Source organism: Rhagoletis zephyria, unplaced genomic scaffold (assembly GCF_001687245.7).
Source record: "Rhagoletis zephyria isolate East Lansing unplaced genomic scaffold, Rhagoletis_zephyria_1.1 Rzeph_scaffold_02363, whole genome shotgun sequence".
Lineage (NCBI taxonomy): Eukaryota > Metazoa > Arthropoda > Insecta > Diptera > Tephritidae > Rhagoletis > Rhagoletis zephyria.
This window is the reverse complement of record NW_016159447.1, coordinates 33,505-53,680: the sequence shown is the minus strand read 5'-3', so window position 1 is coordinate 53,680 and position 20,176 is coordinate 33,505. Positions and strand designations below refer to the sequence as shown.

Here is a 20,176-nt window from a genome sequence, read left to right as displayed (position 1 = left end):
AGAGAGATGAGAGATTTTACCGTGATTTAACACTATTATACAAGTTTGTATAAAGTAGCCAAATGAAAAAAAAATAAAGCGAGACGGCTGTTTGTCTGGCTACGAATCAGCTGCACTTGATTACGTTGAATAAGGAAATGGATAAGCAAGAAGAGTTTACGGGATGTGCATAGCTCAGTTGTTAAACTGAGCGTTTTTGCTAACTTTGCATATCGATGATGCGGGTTGAATTTCTGCTGAAGTCTAGAGAAAGAAGTCTGATGAGGAGATAATGGGATCTTCGAAGTATCAGCTATAATTTTTTTTTGCGTTTAACATTTTTCTTCAAATAAAAAACAAATTGTAAAAAGCTCAATATTGCTGTTGAAAAGGGCTCACATATCGTGGGTGATACTGCAAAACGTTCTATGTCACTTATTACCTCTGGTGCTTGAACTGATCTTTTATCTGTATCTGATCGCTTCTAGCAATAGTTAATCTTCACCAGCCAAAGTTAGACAGTTTTGTCATTTGTTTTGTCGATTTGCAGATGCATTCCGGTGCAAGTAAGAGACCATCCAAGTGTCAAGGGTGCTAATACATATAGACCGTTTTGCAATATCACCGACGATACGATTTTCGAAAAACAAATACGTTCACAATTTAGTGCGAATTTCCATCTGAAAGTGTGTGAAAATAAGGCTGGAAGAAAAGCCGTGGAGGTCATTTACTCGACGAGTTTTCTATTTAATTGAAATCTTGTGTAAATTTTGGGACACCCTTAATAACTATGTGTGTAAAAATAAAAAAAAATGGTTCGATGCTTAAATGGATGGCCATAATATTGGTTTTCTTTAAATTTTTTTTGAAATAATAACGCACGTTACCGAGTGTTCGCTTTTATGTATACAACAACGCTTATATTCCTGCTGTTCTGGTTTCTAAAAATTATGCATGGCGTAGGCGCGTAACTTTTGCATTGAAATACTAAAGTTAGACCATACTATGTAGCATATCCTAGGAATAGGCAATTAAATTGATTCCTAGCAAAAACAAAAAAGGTTGACTGCGTCGAGAAAAGTTTTTCGTCGAACTTTTTCCCATATTGTGTTGTTTAAAAATTCAAATAAAATTTGATTGTATGTATCTCATTTGGTCGGCTTTAAATGACCGAGCGTACTTTCGTTTAAAACGAAAAAATTACAAGGGAATTGGTATGCGAGAAAATATAAGACAAATTTTTCAAAACTAGCATCATTGGTCCTTTAAAAATAAATCAAAGGACAGAGAAATGGTTTCCCGGGTTGTTAAACGGTCTAAAACCAATCTCAATCGAAAGAAGGTTTCCAGAAGGAGTAAAGTGTTCGCCAAAAGGCAAATAAAGTTCTGTCCACACTGAAGAAAGTTTCAAGCATTTCAAAAAGGAAATTGACCTTTGAACCTTTTGTTCGTAGAACTAAAAAAATAGCCGTACTGAAGACCTACAAGAAGCAAAAAGTTCCAGATAAAAACGCTGTCCAGAACGTGGCCACAAAAGAACGAGTTTTATTTTTTTTTAACACGAGACATACAAAAATTCAAAACAGAATAAGTAAAAAACAATTTCCAAAGAAACCCTTAGTTGGAGAGCCGTCTTTACTTGTGACAAAAGAAGCAGCCCATTCCTGACCTCGAAGACAATCAACATTAATAACCATTTTGTGAAGAAATGCGCACAGCAGATGTGAGCGTGTCAGACACTATCGTAAAAACGGGAACTTTTCATAAAAAAATTTACAAGTTTTTAAACTTTTATGTAAATTTGAAGCTTAAGAGGAGTATATGTATGTCTTTCACGCGCAAAATCTGTACGTATATCCTCTTTGAATCTGGATGTATATCCCATTAAAAAAAAAAAAAAGGACTTCCGATCAGTTTCGACTGGAAGTGGGTAATACGACTAAAGGGTAGAGCATCCCCGACTTGGTAGTTTGCAAATTTGCGTTTTCTGATAAAATCATTTTCCTCCATTTTAGAAGGGGTATATTTTCATTCATTTTTTCATTATCTTCACCGACATAAGACACATCAACGTGAACGTAATTTAAGAATGTTTTTTACTATATAAATTTCCACAACGTTTTTGCTTAAATAGTAGTAGTAAAAGTACACTCGGTAACAGTGCTATGGTGATAAGAGTTACACATATGCATATATTTTTAACTAAATTAATTAAAGCAACAATTGAAAACATAAGACTACACATCGAAATTTAAATATTAAACCAATGCGGATACTTTATAATACATATTTGTTTCTATAAATATCATTCGTCTGAAGAGAATTAATATAACGCTCTTAATATATTCAAATTCACTAACTGAAATCTATAATTTCTTGCAAGTAAGGGAGTTGAAATATCGCAATAAATAAGCCTACAAATTACAAGTGATGATGCCAGGAAACGATTTTAGTACGTTCATAAATGTATATATCGATGGCTGAGTGGAACATTGACCTATCACGGCAGCCAATTCGAAAACACCCTATTTAAGAAAACTTTTCAAGAAAGCTTTACTTCAAAATTTGAATGAATTTTATTGAAAAGCACCGTATCTGCTAATGTATTGAAAATGTGCTGAGAAAGGGCGTTTTTGAATCGGCAGCTGGGATAGAGCATTCTCGAAATGTTTTTTGAGATAGGCCGTTTTCCATCTGGCTGCCAAGATATGTAGGTCGATCTTCCACTCAGCAGTCGATATATGTATGCAGCTACTTACGAAGGTTTAACTTATGTATGGAGTATATTTTCAGTTTTAGTTCAAGTTTAGTGAATAAGGGTTTGGTTGGCGCGAAAAATACATGATACGAAATTTACATTAAAAGTCTTTAAGATATACTGCATTCTTGGAATACTCGAACTACATTGTATTCCAATATAAAGTTGGTGATAATGCAGTTAAAAAAAAAGTGTATAAACGCTTAATAAAAGAATGACTGAGGTATGCAAATTGAAACGACAAATAAACGACACGAAAATAATGATCCATTTTACGAAAATCCGGAAAATGTGTAATAAAGTTGGGATAGGTTTACTTGAAATTTTCAATTCTATTATAATAAATATTATAACTCGTGGTATACCAGGTATTTTTGCGGTTAGCAGCAAACTTAGTAACTTTGTTCTATATTGTCTATAAATTCTATATGCTTATGATTTTTAGTTGGTGCAATTGTGTTAAAAATTATTTATGTAAGTATATTGTATTTTTTAGTAGATCATGAAAACGCCTAAAATAAAAGGGTAACAGACTAATGATTTCAAAACAAAAATGCGTTTGACCCTGATTTCTAGAAAAGTGTTACAAAAAAGCATTGCCTTTGTACATTACAGCAAACTTAAGTATAAGCGAATAAATAATTAGCTGTGACTCGAAAAATGTTTCAGCAATATTTTTGTTTTTATACGGGAATAGCAAGAAAATTTAGAAAAGTTTTTGTCACAAAAACGTGTTTGCCGCCACACATAGCTTTAAATGCTACAATTGTTTCAATGTTAAAAGGAAGAGTGTAAAAAAATATATTTTTTTGTTGAGACCAATATAGTTAAAATTAAATTTAAATTGCAAAAAATAAAAAATAATAATTTTTTTAAATTAAAGTGTAATTTAGTAAGCGCGTGTCACATGCAACTACATAGACTCCTCTTTCAGTTTAGTTAAAACATGTATAGTATTAATTAAAAAGTTGTGTTTTAATGTATGTACGTACAGCTCTCGACAAAACGATAGCACCTCAACACTTATCTTTATCTAACAAATACCAGACTTTTTTTTACAAAAATTATAAAAATTCCACAAATTTTTCATCCCAATTCCAAGCAATTTAATTTTAATTTCTAGAATAATTTTTGTTATGCAGTTTTAAAGCTTATTAAATTTTATAAAAATAAAGTGCAAGTTTGAAGTTGCTAAAAAATTCGGCATGAAAAGTTTGTGCAATTTTTTAATAGATAGATTTTTGTTAGATAAGGTGCTGGACTTTAATAATAAATTAAGGAGCTTTAAAAAAAGGAAAAGAAAAGTAGTCAAAACTGGTACAAATGTTGATGAGCTATTTTTGTCAAAAAAAATTGTATCCATTGTCATTACTTTGAGAGGCGATAGAGCTATAAAAGTTTGTAAATTAATGACTGGGCATAAAAGAGCTGCAGTCAGTTATTAAAGATTTTTGCAAGTAGGAATAAATGGTAGAGAATATTTTCGCGGCAACACGACTTCTAAAAACACTGGATAAGGGCCACTGGCCCACCTAAATAATTCATGTTGATAATATTAACTTTCATAAATACAACAAATTATTTTTTATTATTTTTATTTCGAATTTCGCAGTAATCATGTTTTAAAAAAGTTACGTGTTGATACATAAAATATCGGGTATAGCTTGGAAACCATCAGCAACCATGCCACGTAAGTGTGTTAATTCAACTGATTTATTTTGCAATGTTTGCGGAAAATATACTCCAAAGAATAATAGAAAGCGTTTTCGACATACATACATACTTTAAAAAGTGCTACCGAGATTGTTTCAAAATGGGAATTAAAAATATTGACAAATATTGGCTACTGCACTATTGTTGTATAACGCGCTATACAAATTTGCTTGATTGGTGTCATGGAAAAACTCTACGGTACAATTTTTCCAGCCAGTCGTTTGGCGAGAATCCACGAACCACGTTACCGATTGTTATTTCTGTACAATACCATGACGCAAGTTCTCTTCACAAGCCCATTCTCTTTTCTGAAAAAACCGTCAAGTTTGGAACCTTCTTATGAACTTCATTCGGACTTTTATCCCGACGAAAATGAAAAAAACGCCTTTACTAATAAATCAGGAGCGCCTCGCTGATCTTATACGGGATATAGCCATCACACTTGCGTCGATTGTTTTTCTAAGGATGACGGTTTAATTTACTTAGTAACAATTACTACGTTTATACGCATGCATAAGTCGCTTTAATTCATTTCGCCGCGATTCAAAACATATGTATAAACTGAATTTCAATTCGCTTTGAAAGAGCGAAGTGTTTTGGCTCACACTCCATTTCAAATCAGTAGTTTAATTCTCCAGACAGTTAGAAAGAGCGTATAAACACCGCTCTCACTCAAAGCGAATTGGAGATCAGCTGTTCCGCTCAAATTCCAAATAATCGCATCAGTATTTAAAATCTGATTAATAAAAATGATAATAAAATGCCAAATAAAACTAGATTTTTATCACTTTCCATTATGTTAACTTATAAAATGTCAAATGAAAAGTGCTAATTTTGTTTGCTTTTGAAGACGGTTACTTTGATGCCGATATAAAGCCGTAAGTATAGACACTAGAGCGAAATGTGTACGGTGTCAATGCGCTTTCAATTAAGTCGATTATTCTGTGCGTATAAACGTAGTAATTGACAACCCTATGTCAAGTACATGATCCTACTGATTGGAGCTTGTTCATAGACTCATAAAAAATAAATCTCATAGCCGTGGTCGTGCTCCATAATGGTAAAAACGTACCGTCGATACCATTTGCACATACATAGCTCAAACTTAAAAGAAACTTACGATGTTACTAAACCTTTTTCTTGGGTACACTAAGTTGCGCTGCTTTTTGTGTAAATGGGACAGTGGAGCACGTGCTCTGCACTTTATTTAAGCCAAAATGACGGGAAAGAATGTACCCATGACAACAGAAAAAGTTAAATGTGAACCATTTGTGTATCCCAACTGCGGTTGACCAAAAACTTTGTTAAAGCCATGGACAAAAGTTCGTATATTTTCTTTACTTAAACGATATAGAAAAAGAAGCCTCGTTTTCATAAAAATCTTCAGCCACTTTGCAGTTTTGACGAATTTTAGTTTATCATAAAGAGAAAGTCGATTGCACTCTGAAATATTCCGCAGTAAGAGTTGGCCAAGCATTTCTAGCCTCACACTGCAAGGGTTTGCATTCACACAGACGGTGTTCCACAACTATCTCCTTGCCGATCTTTTTTTAGCATCCCCTATCTCATTCCCGGTCTCATGTTTGTGTAATTTACCAGCAATTGACATTGAGGCCTCCACATTTTTGCAAATTAACTGAGGAAGAAGATAGCGCCTAAATTTCCGCATGACCGTATGAGAAAATGTCCCTCTGGGATCTCGCTTAAAATTGGGCTACTCAATGAAAATATCTGTACCTAGCAATACTTAAGTTAGAACAAATAATTCTTCACGAAATGTAAAATTATATGGAAATGCCATATCTTTGAGTTCAATTTGAATTTGATGTTTTGCAATTGATATAGCTTAAAAAAAAAATCTATTTCTTATAAAAATTTTATCCGGTATTACAAATTTCGCCACTAGAACCATATGTTTCGATCATGCAAAATCGATTAATTTGTAAACGCTTTTTCGCATCGATCTTCTTTGTCGATTTGAATCAATCTAAAAATCGATTGTTTTTTTCGATCTAGCATCTTTATTTAGAAAGTCTTTTTTCAATGCATGTATGTACTCAAAGCTGGAGAGAACCCTGTACGAGTGAAAAACCTCTGCCCAAATAAGTGCATAAATACATATAAAGGCATATATTTAGTTACAATCTTTTATAGCTCAGAACATTAAGTAAGCGAAGAAATTGCTCGTTAAGCTACAGATTAACCAAAAATAGTACTGTTACTTCTACTTATTCTAACTTTGTTTTAGTTTAAAAATGTGTATGTATTTATGTATGTAGATGTGTTAAAAAATATGATGGATTTTTATATTATGCAGAAAAGGGTAATGTCAGCGTTTTTTTTCTCTTGAATTATTTTCATCTTTTATTTCTTCTGATTTACTATGTAAATGTATATAAATATAAATATGTATATATTTATGTAATATGTAGGAATGTAATATTTACTAGATGTATAGTTTGGTTTTAGTACTACAAACACATATATATTTATGCAATTGGTTATTTTTTTTTATTGTTTTTGTGATTGATTTTTAAAATAGACTACCTCTTTCCATGTTCTCTTTTCAGTTCGCCGCCGTATTTATTGCCACTACCGACGAGCTCTATTATTTCCGGTATACTGCTGGCAAACATTGCCTAGAATTTCATATGATTTATTTTATGTGTGTATTCGATAAAGAAAAAAAAGTATCTTTTAGTGCTTAAGTAGTTTTGTATAAAAATATTTGAGAAATACAGATATGTATCTCCACTAAGTTGAGTCCTAAATTCGCGGTAATAACTAGCGGTAGCGCGAAAATGGTACTTTTACTATGCGAAGTAAAAAGCATTTTGAAAATTTGAGTATTGATTACTAGAAACCTATACACCTTTGAATACCTGTTTTTAATAAAAATCTATTAAGTATTTTTTACAGTAATTTTGTAATGATGCTGTAATACTTTGGCTCAGTTGCTCAAAAAGCAACAAGATTTCATGAATGCATAATTTTAGGCATAATATGCGATTTAGTCGATTAAGGTCAAAACGATGCCGAAGAGAAAAGTATTAAGTTATTTAGTAGTTGCGTTCCGGCAGCAGTACGATTTGCAGGTTTTGCAGGATTTACAGGAAATGCTATTTTAGCCATTAACAAACCTTGTGTATCGTACTGCGCTGATGTGACACAACTATTACAAAGAACTCTCATAGTGACCCACAGAAGAAGGCAAACTTTTCTTCGTTCAAAGGGAGAAATGCTGATTGACAGAATGGAGAGGGGCTTCATGCTTCGGTCTTCCAGGCTACGGTATTTGCAGTCCTCAAGACCATGGACTAGGTGGTGGAAAATAAGTGGAGGGGAAGGAGTGTACGAGTCTGCAGGGTAAGCCAAACTGCACTTAACTACTTCCAAACTAGTTCGGCAATGCAAGTTTCGACTAAATTTTGTTGGCAAACATAACGAGTTGGCTCAGACCAGATATTCCTCGGTCCGCAACCTACCTTCCCCCTTCGAAGCCACTATCAGAAAGTGGATGAATACTTCGCTCAGCAATAATTGGAAAGGCATCGAAGGGATGGAGGTGGGCAAATCTTATACTGCCTTCAATTTTTGAAGGTCTTTTACTCTCACCGAGAAGACGAGACTGCAGAAAACTTGTTAGACTGCTGACTGGTCACTGCACGTGAAGCTTACCCCTGACTGTGATAGGCGTACATGACAAGTCCATTTTCCCATCCTGCCTTGAAGAGGGCGAGACGGTGGAACAATGTTAAGTTTAATGGCAGACTGAAGTCAGCAACGCCAATTCACCATCGAATCGCCATAACTATAAACGAGGTACTCCAAAAAAAAAGTTCTCCAAGTTCACTTAAATCAAAGTTCAATGTAAAGAAAACGTTGCGGCGGATAAGACCTTTTAATTTGATTACGATCACGGCGAACTTTTAAAGTTCTATAACTTAAAGGATTAGACCTGGCATGTACGTAACCTTAATGGGAAAGGTGACCTGCCCGACTAGTTGATGTCCTCGTGAAGATAAAGGCTAACATCACCGCCAAGGCAAAGCGCCGAGTAAGAGAGCGCAAATTTGTTGTCGGATTTGTGGTGGGAGAGAGACTTCGTCGCCGAGTGCTATCGTTCGTTTGCACCCACGCACCGACGGAAGAGAAGGATTGAGCTCGCCAAGTAGTTGGGTGCGAAAAAGTTCCGCGATCGCTTTTGTAGAACCGGAAACTGTTTGTATTCTCCGCCAGTTTTCTTTGAAATATTAAACCTTTCAATTGGTAAACTCAGAATGCAGTAAATACTGAAGCCGCTATGGACAGTAAAAGAAGCCAGGCTCTTTGGACATAATTTAGATGGAAAGAATAAAAAAAACGTTTAAATATATTAATATTTCGAATTTTTGAACATTTCGCTTGATACTTTTTGAGCAAACGAGCTTGCGAGTACGATAACTTAAATACGTATTCTTGTGGGCTGCTTAGAAAAAATTAAAAAAAAAAGTTATTGTATTGAAAATGTGCATGAACGAAATTTGCTAAATAGGAATATTTTTAATTTGTGTTACTTAAGTAGAAAGCAAACTGAATTGCATGCTTTTGAACAACGAATATATTAAAGAAGTATTAATCACTACCAAAGCAAAATTTAATGAAACTAAATTAAAAAAAAATAAGTATTTCAAAATAATGTGAAATCTAAAAATTTTGGATATTTGTGTAAATTCGACGTCATATGTCGAAGCGTGGAATAGAAGAGCAGCGGAAGCATGGATTAAAATGAAACCTGTGCATAAATTTGGTTAAATTACATTTGGTTTTGTGTTGTGGAGTTGCTGGATTTTCACTGGGTATTAAATGAGAAGAATTGTAATGACAATTTTAAGTTTATTTCCACATGAGAGTATTTTAATGATACAAATTTGTTTGACACTTCAACGCCCAGTGGGAATACAGCACAAGATTTTAAATATGTTTCACAGTTAAATTTTTACATCTTCTCTATTAAATATTTTTTGTGCTGTTTCTAATTTAGAATTTCCAAAACAGTATTTCACTAAAAATTCGCGGTAAAAGTCTCGGGGTCAAAGTCAGATAAGTAACAATAACACAACTGGTGTACTTATTTTGAGGGGTCTCGCATTGAAAATACTGGAAAAGCTTAAAGGGAGGGGAATATGTTTTGGTAATCGGTGATCGCTATTGAATGTGTGGATGTATACATATTTATAAGCTAAACTGTTAATATGCCATAACAAGAAAACGATCATAAAAAATATCATAACTGTTGGCACTAATAAATTTTTACATACAAAAAAAATGTTTTTATTTTTTCATTATTTTGATGGTTAAGCATTTGTAAGCTAATTATTAAAGAAAAGTAATTTATTAGTTTAATTAAAATTTGTATCTAGAACAATTTAAAAAATTCCATTCCATTCACACCACTACGATTGTTTTAATTTTGTAGGTTTCTGTCTTCTCATATATATATATATATTTATTTTTTTTTTAAGATTATATAGTACTAGGCCAATTGTCTCCAAGGGATACAGTAATTTAGAGGTTTTCAATGGGATATGGGTAAACCATTCAACATTCTGCTGCTGCCATGCTAAAATATTGTGTCAATAACAAGAGAGCCCACTGCTACCAAGCGCATTTTATATTGGGTATACCTAAAGAAAAGCTTTACGTTTAAGGTCTCACTTGAATTTTAAGCCACTATATGCACTATATGTAAATATAAGGAGTACTGTTACTGCGGATACGCTTCAATTGTGGAAGAAAGCAGAGGTGGGGGCGAAGTTCTTACATTATTATTGATCTATGGTGAACTTGTGATGTTTTTGTTTTGCTAAATTGTTACCTCGTTTCAATATTTAAATAATACGCGTGTATATACTTTTGAATTTTTCCTTTCAACTCACAACGCTCTCTGGTAGCCTGATATTTCAAAAAAAAAAAGCGTTCTCAATTGATTCACAACTTGTTTTATTTAAAAATTTTCGGTTTTAATTTTATTTAGTTCTTCGTTTTTTTTGCTTCACCTTCAAATTTTTTGATTTATCTATTTTTTTCAAATTGTCAAATATTTTTTAAAGCAGTGTATGTATGTATATGTGTGTTTAAGTAAATTGTAACTTACCAAGCCGACGAGTAGAAAGAACACAAGGAATGTTCTTCCCAATACAGTCTCACAGTAAACGTCACCATATCCTACCGTTGACATGGTCACAATTAGGAAATAGACACAGGTCCAATAGGATAATCGATGAGCATTATTAAAATCCAGCGGATCGCCAGAGTTCTCCAGCTAAATTTTAAATAAATGCAGCAATACAAGAAAAAAAAACGTAACATAACATAGACACATTGTAAACGCAAATACAAGTATGGCCCTCATTACAGATTGTAACAGTGTTCGTTTTGGTGCTGTCTTGAAGAGGAATGAAATGTCACACAGCTCTTAAGAGCGAGAGCAACTTACAGCGATATTGGCATAGTTCAGAGGAAGTCTCTACTATCTCTTATGCTGGCGACTTCTCGACAATGGCATCCGGGAATGGACTCGTGCTTGAAACCACTCCGAACTTTCTCAATTCTTCGCTGCAAGCAGCCTAACCCTCCCCCCTACGAAATCCTCGGCAACCCCTTTTACCACCTGTACGAAGAAGGGCAGACTACAGCTTGGCATTCACGGCGACGGCGAACCAATTCCGTTTGTGAATAACCCAAAAATACTTGGAGTTACTTTCGATAGTACGACCAGTCTTAAATACTCCCTATCAAGCTGCACAACACAATACTTTCTAAGCAGTTACTAGTAGAAGCCAATTTCATGTCGGTTAATAATCTAAAGGCTGTTTTGCATTTGAAGGGACAATTGTCAATTATGGCGACTATATTGAAAGTCGACTTAATTGCAAGAAGCGATATTTCCTCGTTTTGTCTTTAAGCAATAAGTTTTATAAAAATAAAATTTTATTTAAAAAAGAAATATATATTTTCTCTTATACATTAAAAGAAAAATGTATTAAAAAAATAAAAGGAAATATATTAAAAAAGAGATAAATTAACAAATTAGTTTCTAAGAAATATATGTGATTAAAAAAACGTTTAGTTTTTAAACAAGATCAAAACTAAAAGCAAATTAAATTGAAATAAATAAAATAAGTCTCTAAAAATTATATGCAATTAGAAAAAAAAAATGTTTTTCAAACAATATAATCTTAAAAATAAATTTTAAAAAATTTATATAAAAAAGAAAATGAAATAAGTTTCTACAAATTAAAAGAAATTAATTTTTTTTTAACAATAAAGTCTAAAATATAAAAGAAAATTAAATTAAAAGAATACTTAATAAAAAAGTAAAAAAACTTACGTTCTTAAAAATTTAATTAAAATTAAAAAAAGTATTTTTTGAACGAAATCTAAAAAGTGAAGGAAAATTTAATTAAAAAAGAGAAAAATTAAAAGGAAATTTAATTAAACAAAAAAATAACAATAATTAAAAAAAATCGTTGTTTCTAAAAACTAACTGAAATTAAAAAAGTTTCCTTCTATTAAACAATTAAATCTAAATAAATGAAGTAAAAAATCTTTGTTTCTAAAAATTTTATTTGAAGAAATGAAAATGAAATAAGTTTAATTTCATGAAACTAAATTCAAAAAATTTTCTTTTTAAGACAATGAAGTCTAAAAATTAAAAGAAAATTAAATTAAAAAATAAACCAATAGAAAAATAAAACAAAATAAAGCAAGTTAAAAAAAAAATTTAAACAAAATCGAATAATTAAAACACGAAAAAATTAAAACATTTCGCTAGCCGAGAACTCGACCCCGAACCACTCGAATGGAACAGTGGTGCCTTGTCACTCGGCAATTACGACTGCTGGAGCAGCGCGAGCGAAGTAATATACAAGTGCTTTCTCTCAAAAGAGCTTTCCACCATGAATTGGCAAGGGAGCTTCTCTTTTAAAAGCTTTCGTGTCAAAATAAACAAAGTCTTTCTAACGATTTATCTTGCCTACTGTCTTTCAATTGTCTTACAAACGACTTCCCGGAATTGCCCAGAAAATTTCAGATTTTCATTTGGAAATGTGTGGGAGGTGTGATCCCAGCAGTAGCTGCAGAAAACGTTCGTTCAAAGCAAATGGTAAAACTTTAAATTTTAACTCATACCACACTATATAATTTTTAGTTTTTTGTAGCACACATGAGTAGTCCACTTGCAAAGTGCGCTATGTAAGTAGCTATCATACTTATGTATTTATAAACATTCAAAAGTCTCTATCTTCTGATGAGCTTAGCAAACTGTTTTAGGTCGTATAGACTGTTAATGTTATGTTGTGTTATGTTATGTTGTTATAATGTTATTAGGCTCTTGGTTATTCAAATTTTCAGGTAATAAAAAGATATTCAATTTAGATGTTAGTTGTTGTCGCAGTCGTTTTTTTCAATTTATGGCTTATTATTATATAATCACATGACGCTGTTTGCAAGTAGACTACTCACATATGGAGTGCTAAAATATTAAAGATATAGATAAAATAAAAAATTAACCAAGACCAGGGTGCGAACCTATCACAATAATCGTCTTTTGTTCTTCAAAAGATGTGGCCATTTTACATACCCTTGTGACAAACCAAATCTGAGCTTAGTTACAATCCGCAATGGGGGCAATTGTTAGTGATTCAAAATAATTTTGAAAATATTATTAAATAAATTTTGTTTGATTGCATCTATAAGGACTACAAATGCTAAATTGGTATTTCATTTAACTAAGCATTAATTAAAATCGAATACTTTACTAATTGATTTTGCATATATGTATTTATTTCTGATTAAAATTGCATGTATTTGCGTGTCACGACGACTATGAGTGGCTAAGTGATTTATCTACATTTACGATCATGTATGTATGTATGTACATTGTATGTGGGTACTTATATACACACACACACACATACATGTTCCAAGATGTGCAATTGTGCAACTGTAGTAGTGGCAGCCACGCGCACTTTGAAACTTGCCACATTTGCTTGCAGCAAACTTAAATCGTACGGCCCACCACTACAGCTTTGGCGAATTATTCTATTGGACTATTTATAATAAATTTTTTCTTTTATTGTCTTCATTTCAATGACCGCCAAGACAATGAACAGTGCTTTTAACAGTGCGGCTGACAGTCTGGCCCGGAAGGATCGACCACCGCCGCACAAATACAACAAATATTCCCTGGCTACAATTGGCAGCTGCTCAAAGCGATTGACGGTCATCATTTCATTCATACATTTGTTACAAAAAGTACTAATAATAATAAAAATTAAAACTAGACATAATAATAATAATAATGAAGATGAAAATATTCACAAAAATGTAGGTGAACGAAGAATGGTAAACCATTGTTGGACCAGCGTAAAAATGTTACTATCAAACAGAAAAAATTTTGACTTGCACATAGACATACATAAATATATATAGTACATATACGACAATAGTAAATAGCAATATTATTTATTCCTCAATCCATACATACCAGATGAATTATGCCCGCCGCTGTTAACCATACAGATATAAAAATTGATACTAGTTGAGCCAAGCGTATCGAGCTCGATGTTTTTAGAACGTTTAAATATTGTAAAATATCCGGTACAGTCATGAGACGTAACGCGCGAAGAAATCGAAGACCTGTGACGAGGTGCGTGTGAAGAAGCATTGCAACAACCCATTTATGAAGCGCCAATTGAAGTTGTTTTTTGTTTTTTTTACAAATACATTTTTTTTTGGAGTAAAATCCATTGCATGCAGCCATTTCGATCAGCCAACACGTACATGCGTGCGCGTGTGTATGTCAGTGTTGATGGGTGGGTGTTGATATTTGTTTAATTAATTTTTGTTTTTGTTTTGAAGTGAAGTATTTTACAGATGTTGTGCGCAGTCGTGTGCGTGTTGTGTTGCATAAACATGAAGTAGAAAAGGAAAAACGTTAAATACTTACATACATACAATACATATTGCTTTTGATTTATAATTTAGAATTTATTAGTATATTTTATGTTAAGCCAATATTTTTGCGCAAATCTTGCTTACCGATCCATGTCCGATCTAAATATATTGATACAAAGGACGGGGGTATTGTAAAATAATCTACAAAACTGTACATTTCTAACATAAACCAAAGTTTATCGGACGCCGCTATGAACTGGAAAAGTAAAGAAAAGAGAGAGAGATACATAAGAAATCGATACGACATAGTATACAGTATGTCAAATGATAAAAAGCTAGGGATTTGATTGCAGATATTTACAAAAGTTAATTGTTAAAGCTGTGTTTATGAAGATTACTTAAGTGGCTAATGAACTCTCTTTTAATTGGTTTATTTGGCCACAAACCACCCGATCACAACTAACTAACTATCCCTTCAAATACCCGCTCACATCGGCTCATCTAACCAACATCTACTTACGGTCCAGACACTTCGGATTTGGCCTTTTCCTGGCCGTTCCGTTGGATTGAGAACGACCATCGTTCGATTTTCCTTTTACTTTTGAAGTAATTCTTTGCAGTGGAAAATTTTCGGGTATTCAGATATCGACACCTGAGTGGAAGATCGTCTAACCTCCGCAACCAATTCGAAAACGCCTTACCTAAGAAAACTTTTCAAAAACGCCCTACTTCAGAATTTGATTGTAGAATGCCTTATTTCAAAATTTCATTGAAAACCACCCTATCTCAGAATTTGGTGTTCTTGGAAAGTTTTTTCAGATAGGGTGTTTTCGAAATTGGCTGCCGAGATAGGTCGATCATCCACTCAGGTACCGATAGAAAGTGAATAAAATTGTTCTAGTTTATCTTAAAAAGAAAAAAAAAAAATATTTAGAACTTTTATACTCTGGTATATAAATTACTTAGCTGGGAGAAAATCCAGTTTACTCGATTTCAAAAAAACCCACCCTGTTGAAATTGGTTTAAAAAAAAAAAACAGTCAGTCACCCTACCATTAGTAATAGCGTCGTATCTCACCGCTTGAACAGTTGGCGATTCCACCAACAAAAAGCTGGTTTCTTGTTTTCTTGTTGCAGAGACTTTTGCATTTTGTTTCGGCTAGAACTTAATCTGTCTAAATATTTTGTACCAGTTTAAAAACAACAGCTCAACAATTAACTTATTATTTTCATATAGAGGGCTTATATTTAATACCCTCTATCTACACTTTTCCCATAAATGAGATTCTGATAAAAAAAAATCCACCTAAAACTTAACTGTCAGCGGTGATATTAAATGCTGAACTTGTAAAGCGCTTGACAGGCGAGTTTACCAATAAATTGCAAAGTCAGAATTAACATCAGTGATGAGAGGTAAGTCCCAAATGAGTTCTAACATCACACAAAGTAATTTTTGTGAAAATTTGCAGATTGAGGGTATTGAATATATGCCCTCGATATTTTTATGTACTATAAATCAAATATTTAAGAGAAGTCTATGCAATAAAGTTGGGATTCAGGCAAACGAAAATCACTCATAAATAAAAACCGAAAAATCAACTTACTCGTATAAAAAAGTAAACCATAAAAAATATATTGAATGCGAGATCGATTTGTTGAGTAATGTTATTACTCCATTTTTGACATCTTTCGACTTCTTCGCTAGATGCGTCCACGAAGTAAATAATGAGTGATGCAATGCTGAGTATAAATACAAGCACGACCTGTAAATAAAGAAAGCAAAACAAAAAAAACTTTGTTAATAATATGCATATTTGCCAAAAATAGTTTAATTAAGAAATAGAACACCTCACCAACCCATTAGAAACAAGGCACGTATACTACATTTGCATACATACATACAACGTTTTGCGAAATTATTAAATTATATCTGTGTCGTATAAAATTGACTAATGCATTTTTCCATACAAATGCAATCTTAATGCTTCCTACGATTGAAAAAAGTGCAACTTGGGTCAATGTTACGGCGTGTGCAGGAGTAATTTCGAAAAGGTCACAACTTTGAAGAGATGTGCCTGTTTCGAATTAGTTGCTTATTTAAAAATTGCAAGTATTTCAATTATGTGAAATAAAAACAATTTGCTAAAAGTGAAATTTGGTTTCCAAAAAAAAAAATAAAATCAATTTATTTGTTTAAAATGAAAAGTGGCCAACGGCGCGTGGCGATGCGTGGTGCCCCGTGGTGTTATGCACTTTTAAAGCTGTATACTACATATATTCATAGTATGTAGTATGTTAGCAGTGTATTTTTTTAATATTTTTTTGATGGAGCAATAACTTCCATTTCGCTTTCGAAATGGTAATTTGCATTGTCTATGGACGATAAGAAATATTGTCCAAGGATGTTATTTCCAGTGCGCCTATTACACGTCACCGTAAAGCTTGCAGGATTTTTAACATTCCTGACATTAAATCACTCTTAAATTATGTATTAATGTCAAGGACATTAATTCCATTGACATTATTGCACGTCAACAAGAGTAAAATATATGCACATACGCTCAGTCAATAAAGTTTAGGTACAGCGAATTTTTTACAATACGGGCAACTATTTTTTAAATATTTTATTTTTCGCTTTTTTTTTTATAAAAATATGGTGGTGACTAATAATTACCATAATAATAATAATAATAATAATAACCACATCTCGAAAATCCCGGGATCGTAAAATGCGGAAAAATCAACATCCTCTTCTTCTATTTAGATAAGAAACAAATAAGAAACGTTTGTGTAATTGATGACCTAACTAATTTACATAATATTACACTTAAGTCATCCATGTAAGTGCACTTTTGTACACCTGAACGAGGTGCTTGCATACTAGCTACACGCTGCCATATGTATTACGAAAATCACCTTTGTATATATACATATGATGATACAGGCAAGGGAATGCGCAAGTGACATCATAAATTTAAAAATGTGTCAATATTTTCATTTATGCCATACTCATGGTATCGTCGCCACATATTTAAGAGCACAGATTTGGAACACCTACAGACCTCAACGACACTACTGTAGCGCACTTCATGTATATTTATACATACATATGTATGTATGTAAACCTGTGTAGATACATGTAGGTACATATAAATATGTACATACATAGGCAAGCGATATGAATGACCGCTACAACGAGCTGTGACGCTTCATCGCAGTTGATGCTAGATTACAAAATTGCCACTTTTCCGTGCGCATCGATTATACGTAAAGGAAAGGTGGAAATGTCGAGCCAGAGTACTACTTTTACTATCCACAGCAGTAGGAAGGACAACCATATGCCGCAAGTAAGTCTGTGACCACGGTTTTTCGCTTTGTCACAATACCCAGCTGACGAGACGACTACCAGGCAAACGGCGCACAGTGTGAGATTTTGCCAATCTAGGACGTCAAAATTCAATTTTAGCCAAAGTGTTAGAGAATCAACTTGAAATTTGGCAGGATTTTTAAAAAGAACATAAGCTTCAATATGGTTATGATTAACTGGTTCCAACTATTGTCAAAAGGGGTTAGTTCCGAACTATCCCTAAAGAGACCAGTTGAAGACAATTTTTTCCGGAGTAAAACCAAAAAATTTTTATTACATATATTGAGCAAATTTGGAGAAAATTTTATGACGATTTTAAAATAAAAATAAAAAATAAAAGTTTTTATACTAAAATGGCCGAACTATCCCTAAAGAGACTGGCTGGAGTATATTTTTTCCGGAGAGAAACCGAAAAATTTGTGTGACATATGTTGGGCAAATTTTAAGTAAATTTCATGACCTAAAAATTTAAAAAAATAAATAGGTCAATAAGGCCTTTTTTATACCGAAATGGACGCCAAAGAAAAAGAAGGGTTAAAAAATTCTTGAAATTTTGACTTTATAATACCCAGATTTCCCTAAAGCCTAAAAACCACCCTAAAATATTTGTTTCTATAAATCTAATACAATTAACTAAAAAAGCTCTATAGGGAGTTTTTCATTAGGGCTTTTCGTTTAGGCGTGAGAATTTTTTTTCTGGAACTACTGCCGATCACTTTCTTAACCCTATAACTCCCCAGGGTTGCATTCTAGATCCACCTCCCATAAAATTTTCTGTTCGTCTAAACTTCCCCTATCACCTAAAAGAAAAGTACTTATCACTGGGACACCCTCACTCAAGCAAATTTCTTAAAGCTTCTCGTGCAATATATCATTTAAGTTGAAAAAAGATGCCTTTAGGAAAAAATGGGCAAAATTTTATTTTATGTATAGCAAAAAATTTGAATGAAAGTATTGACCTTTAATACAAAAAAACTTTTTTGCAAAAAATAACGCGCACAACCTGTTCAATGGCAAGCGTTTGATAGCTGTTATCATACCAATGACATTTCTTTTATTCTCAGTTTTCGTAACAATTGGGGTCTTTTTTAACAAATTAACCAAATATGATCGATTTTCAAGCACATTTTTTTTTTTAATTTTGGCATCCTAGATTGACCAAATCTCACACTGTGCGGCGGTTCAGTGATGAAATCTGTACCAATTTGCCCAGTTTGTCGGATGCCACATAACCAGCGAGCGTGGGAAATTTACTATTAATTGTGTAGGCATGCACATGCAAATTCCATCGGCATATATGCATATACATACATATGTATGTAAGTATATGCTGTACGTGAGCTTGCATGAGATTGTATACATATGTATTTCTACATATATACATAAGCACAAATATGAATATGCATATAGGCATATCAGTGTTACCATTATTGGTCTTTTTCGACCAAATTTCGGTGGCTTCTTTTCATTTGGTAGGTTGGTCGGCAATATAAAATTTTGGTCGGATAGTTGAATTAAATACAGAAATATTTATTTCAAACATCATTTTGCATATAAACATTTGCCAATCCTGCCTTAAAAATAAAAACAAGTAAGAGCAGCGCTGAAAATTTTACTTTAACAGATAACTGCATTTGAAAAAATTTATATATTTACAGAATACATAGATAGATGTGATTTATATGAAAAACCATATCTAAACAATTAGAGGTATGGAAAATATACCCTATATAGCACCAATCTAAGTGATTTTCATTGCTATGTGATCGGTATGTAAACCGGAAACACAATTTAATGGGTTTGGACTCCTACATAAAGGAGATATATCGTAATAACTGGTATCTGAACAATCAGAGGTATGAGAGATAAAGCTTATACAGCATAGATTTCGACGATTTTCTCAGTAGACTTGATGTGATCACTGAGCCTAAGACTGTATCTGCATTTATGTATATACATATATGTATGTATTTAAATACTTTGTATTCGGAACATTTGCGGCTCTGTTCTGTATCAGTGACAAATTCCCGTCACAGTTTTTATTACGGAAAAATTTATTTATGAAAAAGTTTAAATTTGTCACTAAAAAAAAATTCCCACCGTTACAGAATCGGGCAATTACGGTTCTATTGTCTATCACTGACAAATTCTTGTCACAGTTTTTATTACGCAAAAATATATAAAAATTTTTAAATTTGTCAGTAAAAAAATGTTTGTCACCGATACAGAATTGGGTCATTAATCTTAAATAAATGAATTCTATGCTTTTAGAATGCTTTTTTATACCCGAGCGCACTTGTGCACAAGGGTATTATAACTTTGTTCACATAACGGTTGTTTGTAACAGGCAAAACGAATCGAGATAGATATAGACAAATGTATACATAAATGATCAGAATGAAAAGAGAAATCGATTAAGCG

At 32.9% G+C, this 20,176-nt stretch overlaps 1 protein-coding gene across 1 annotated transcript in view; it reads right to left on the bottom strand.

Annotated features, from left to right (window-relative positions):
- Positions 1 to 6,993: 6,993 nt before the first annotated feature.
- Positions 6,994 to 20,176, bottom strand: part of LOC108366660 (calcium-activated potassium channel slowpoke-like) — a gene marked incomplete at its 5' end in the record, with an annotated part of 46,682 nt that continues 33,499 nt past the window's right edge. The window contains 5 exons of the mRNA XM_017621116.1: positions 6,994 to 7,089; positions 10,587 to 10,754; positions 13,980 to 14,131; positions 14,534 to 14,645; positions 15,993 to 16,151. Of these exons, the coding sequence (XP_017476605.1) occupies positions 6,994 to 7,089; positions 10,587 to 10,754; positions 13,980 to 14,131; positions 14,534 to 14,645; positions 15,993 to 16,151 (687 nt within the window). The remainder of the gene's footprint in view (positions 7,090 to 10,586; positions 10,755 to 13,979; positions 14,132 to 14,533; positions 14,646 to 15,992; positions 16,152 to 20,176) is intronic.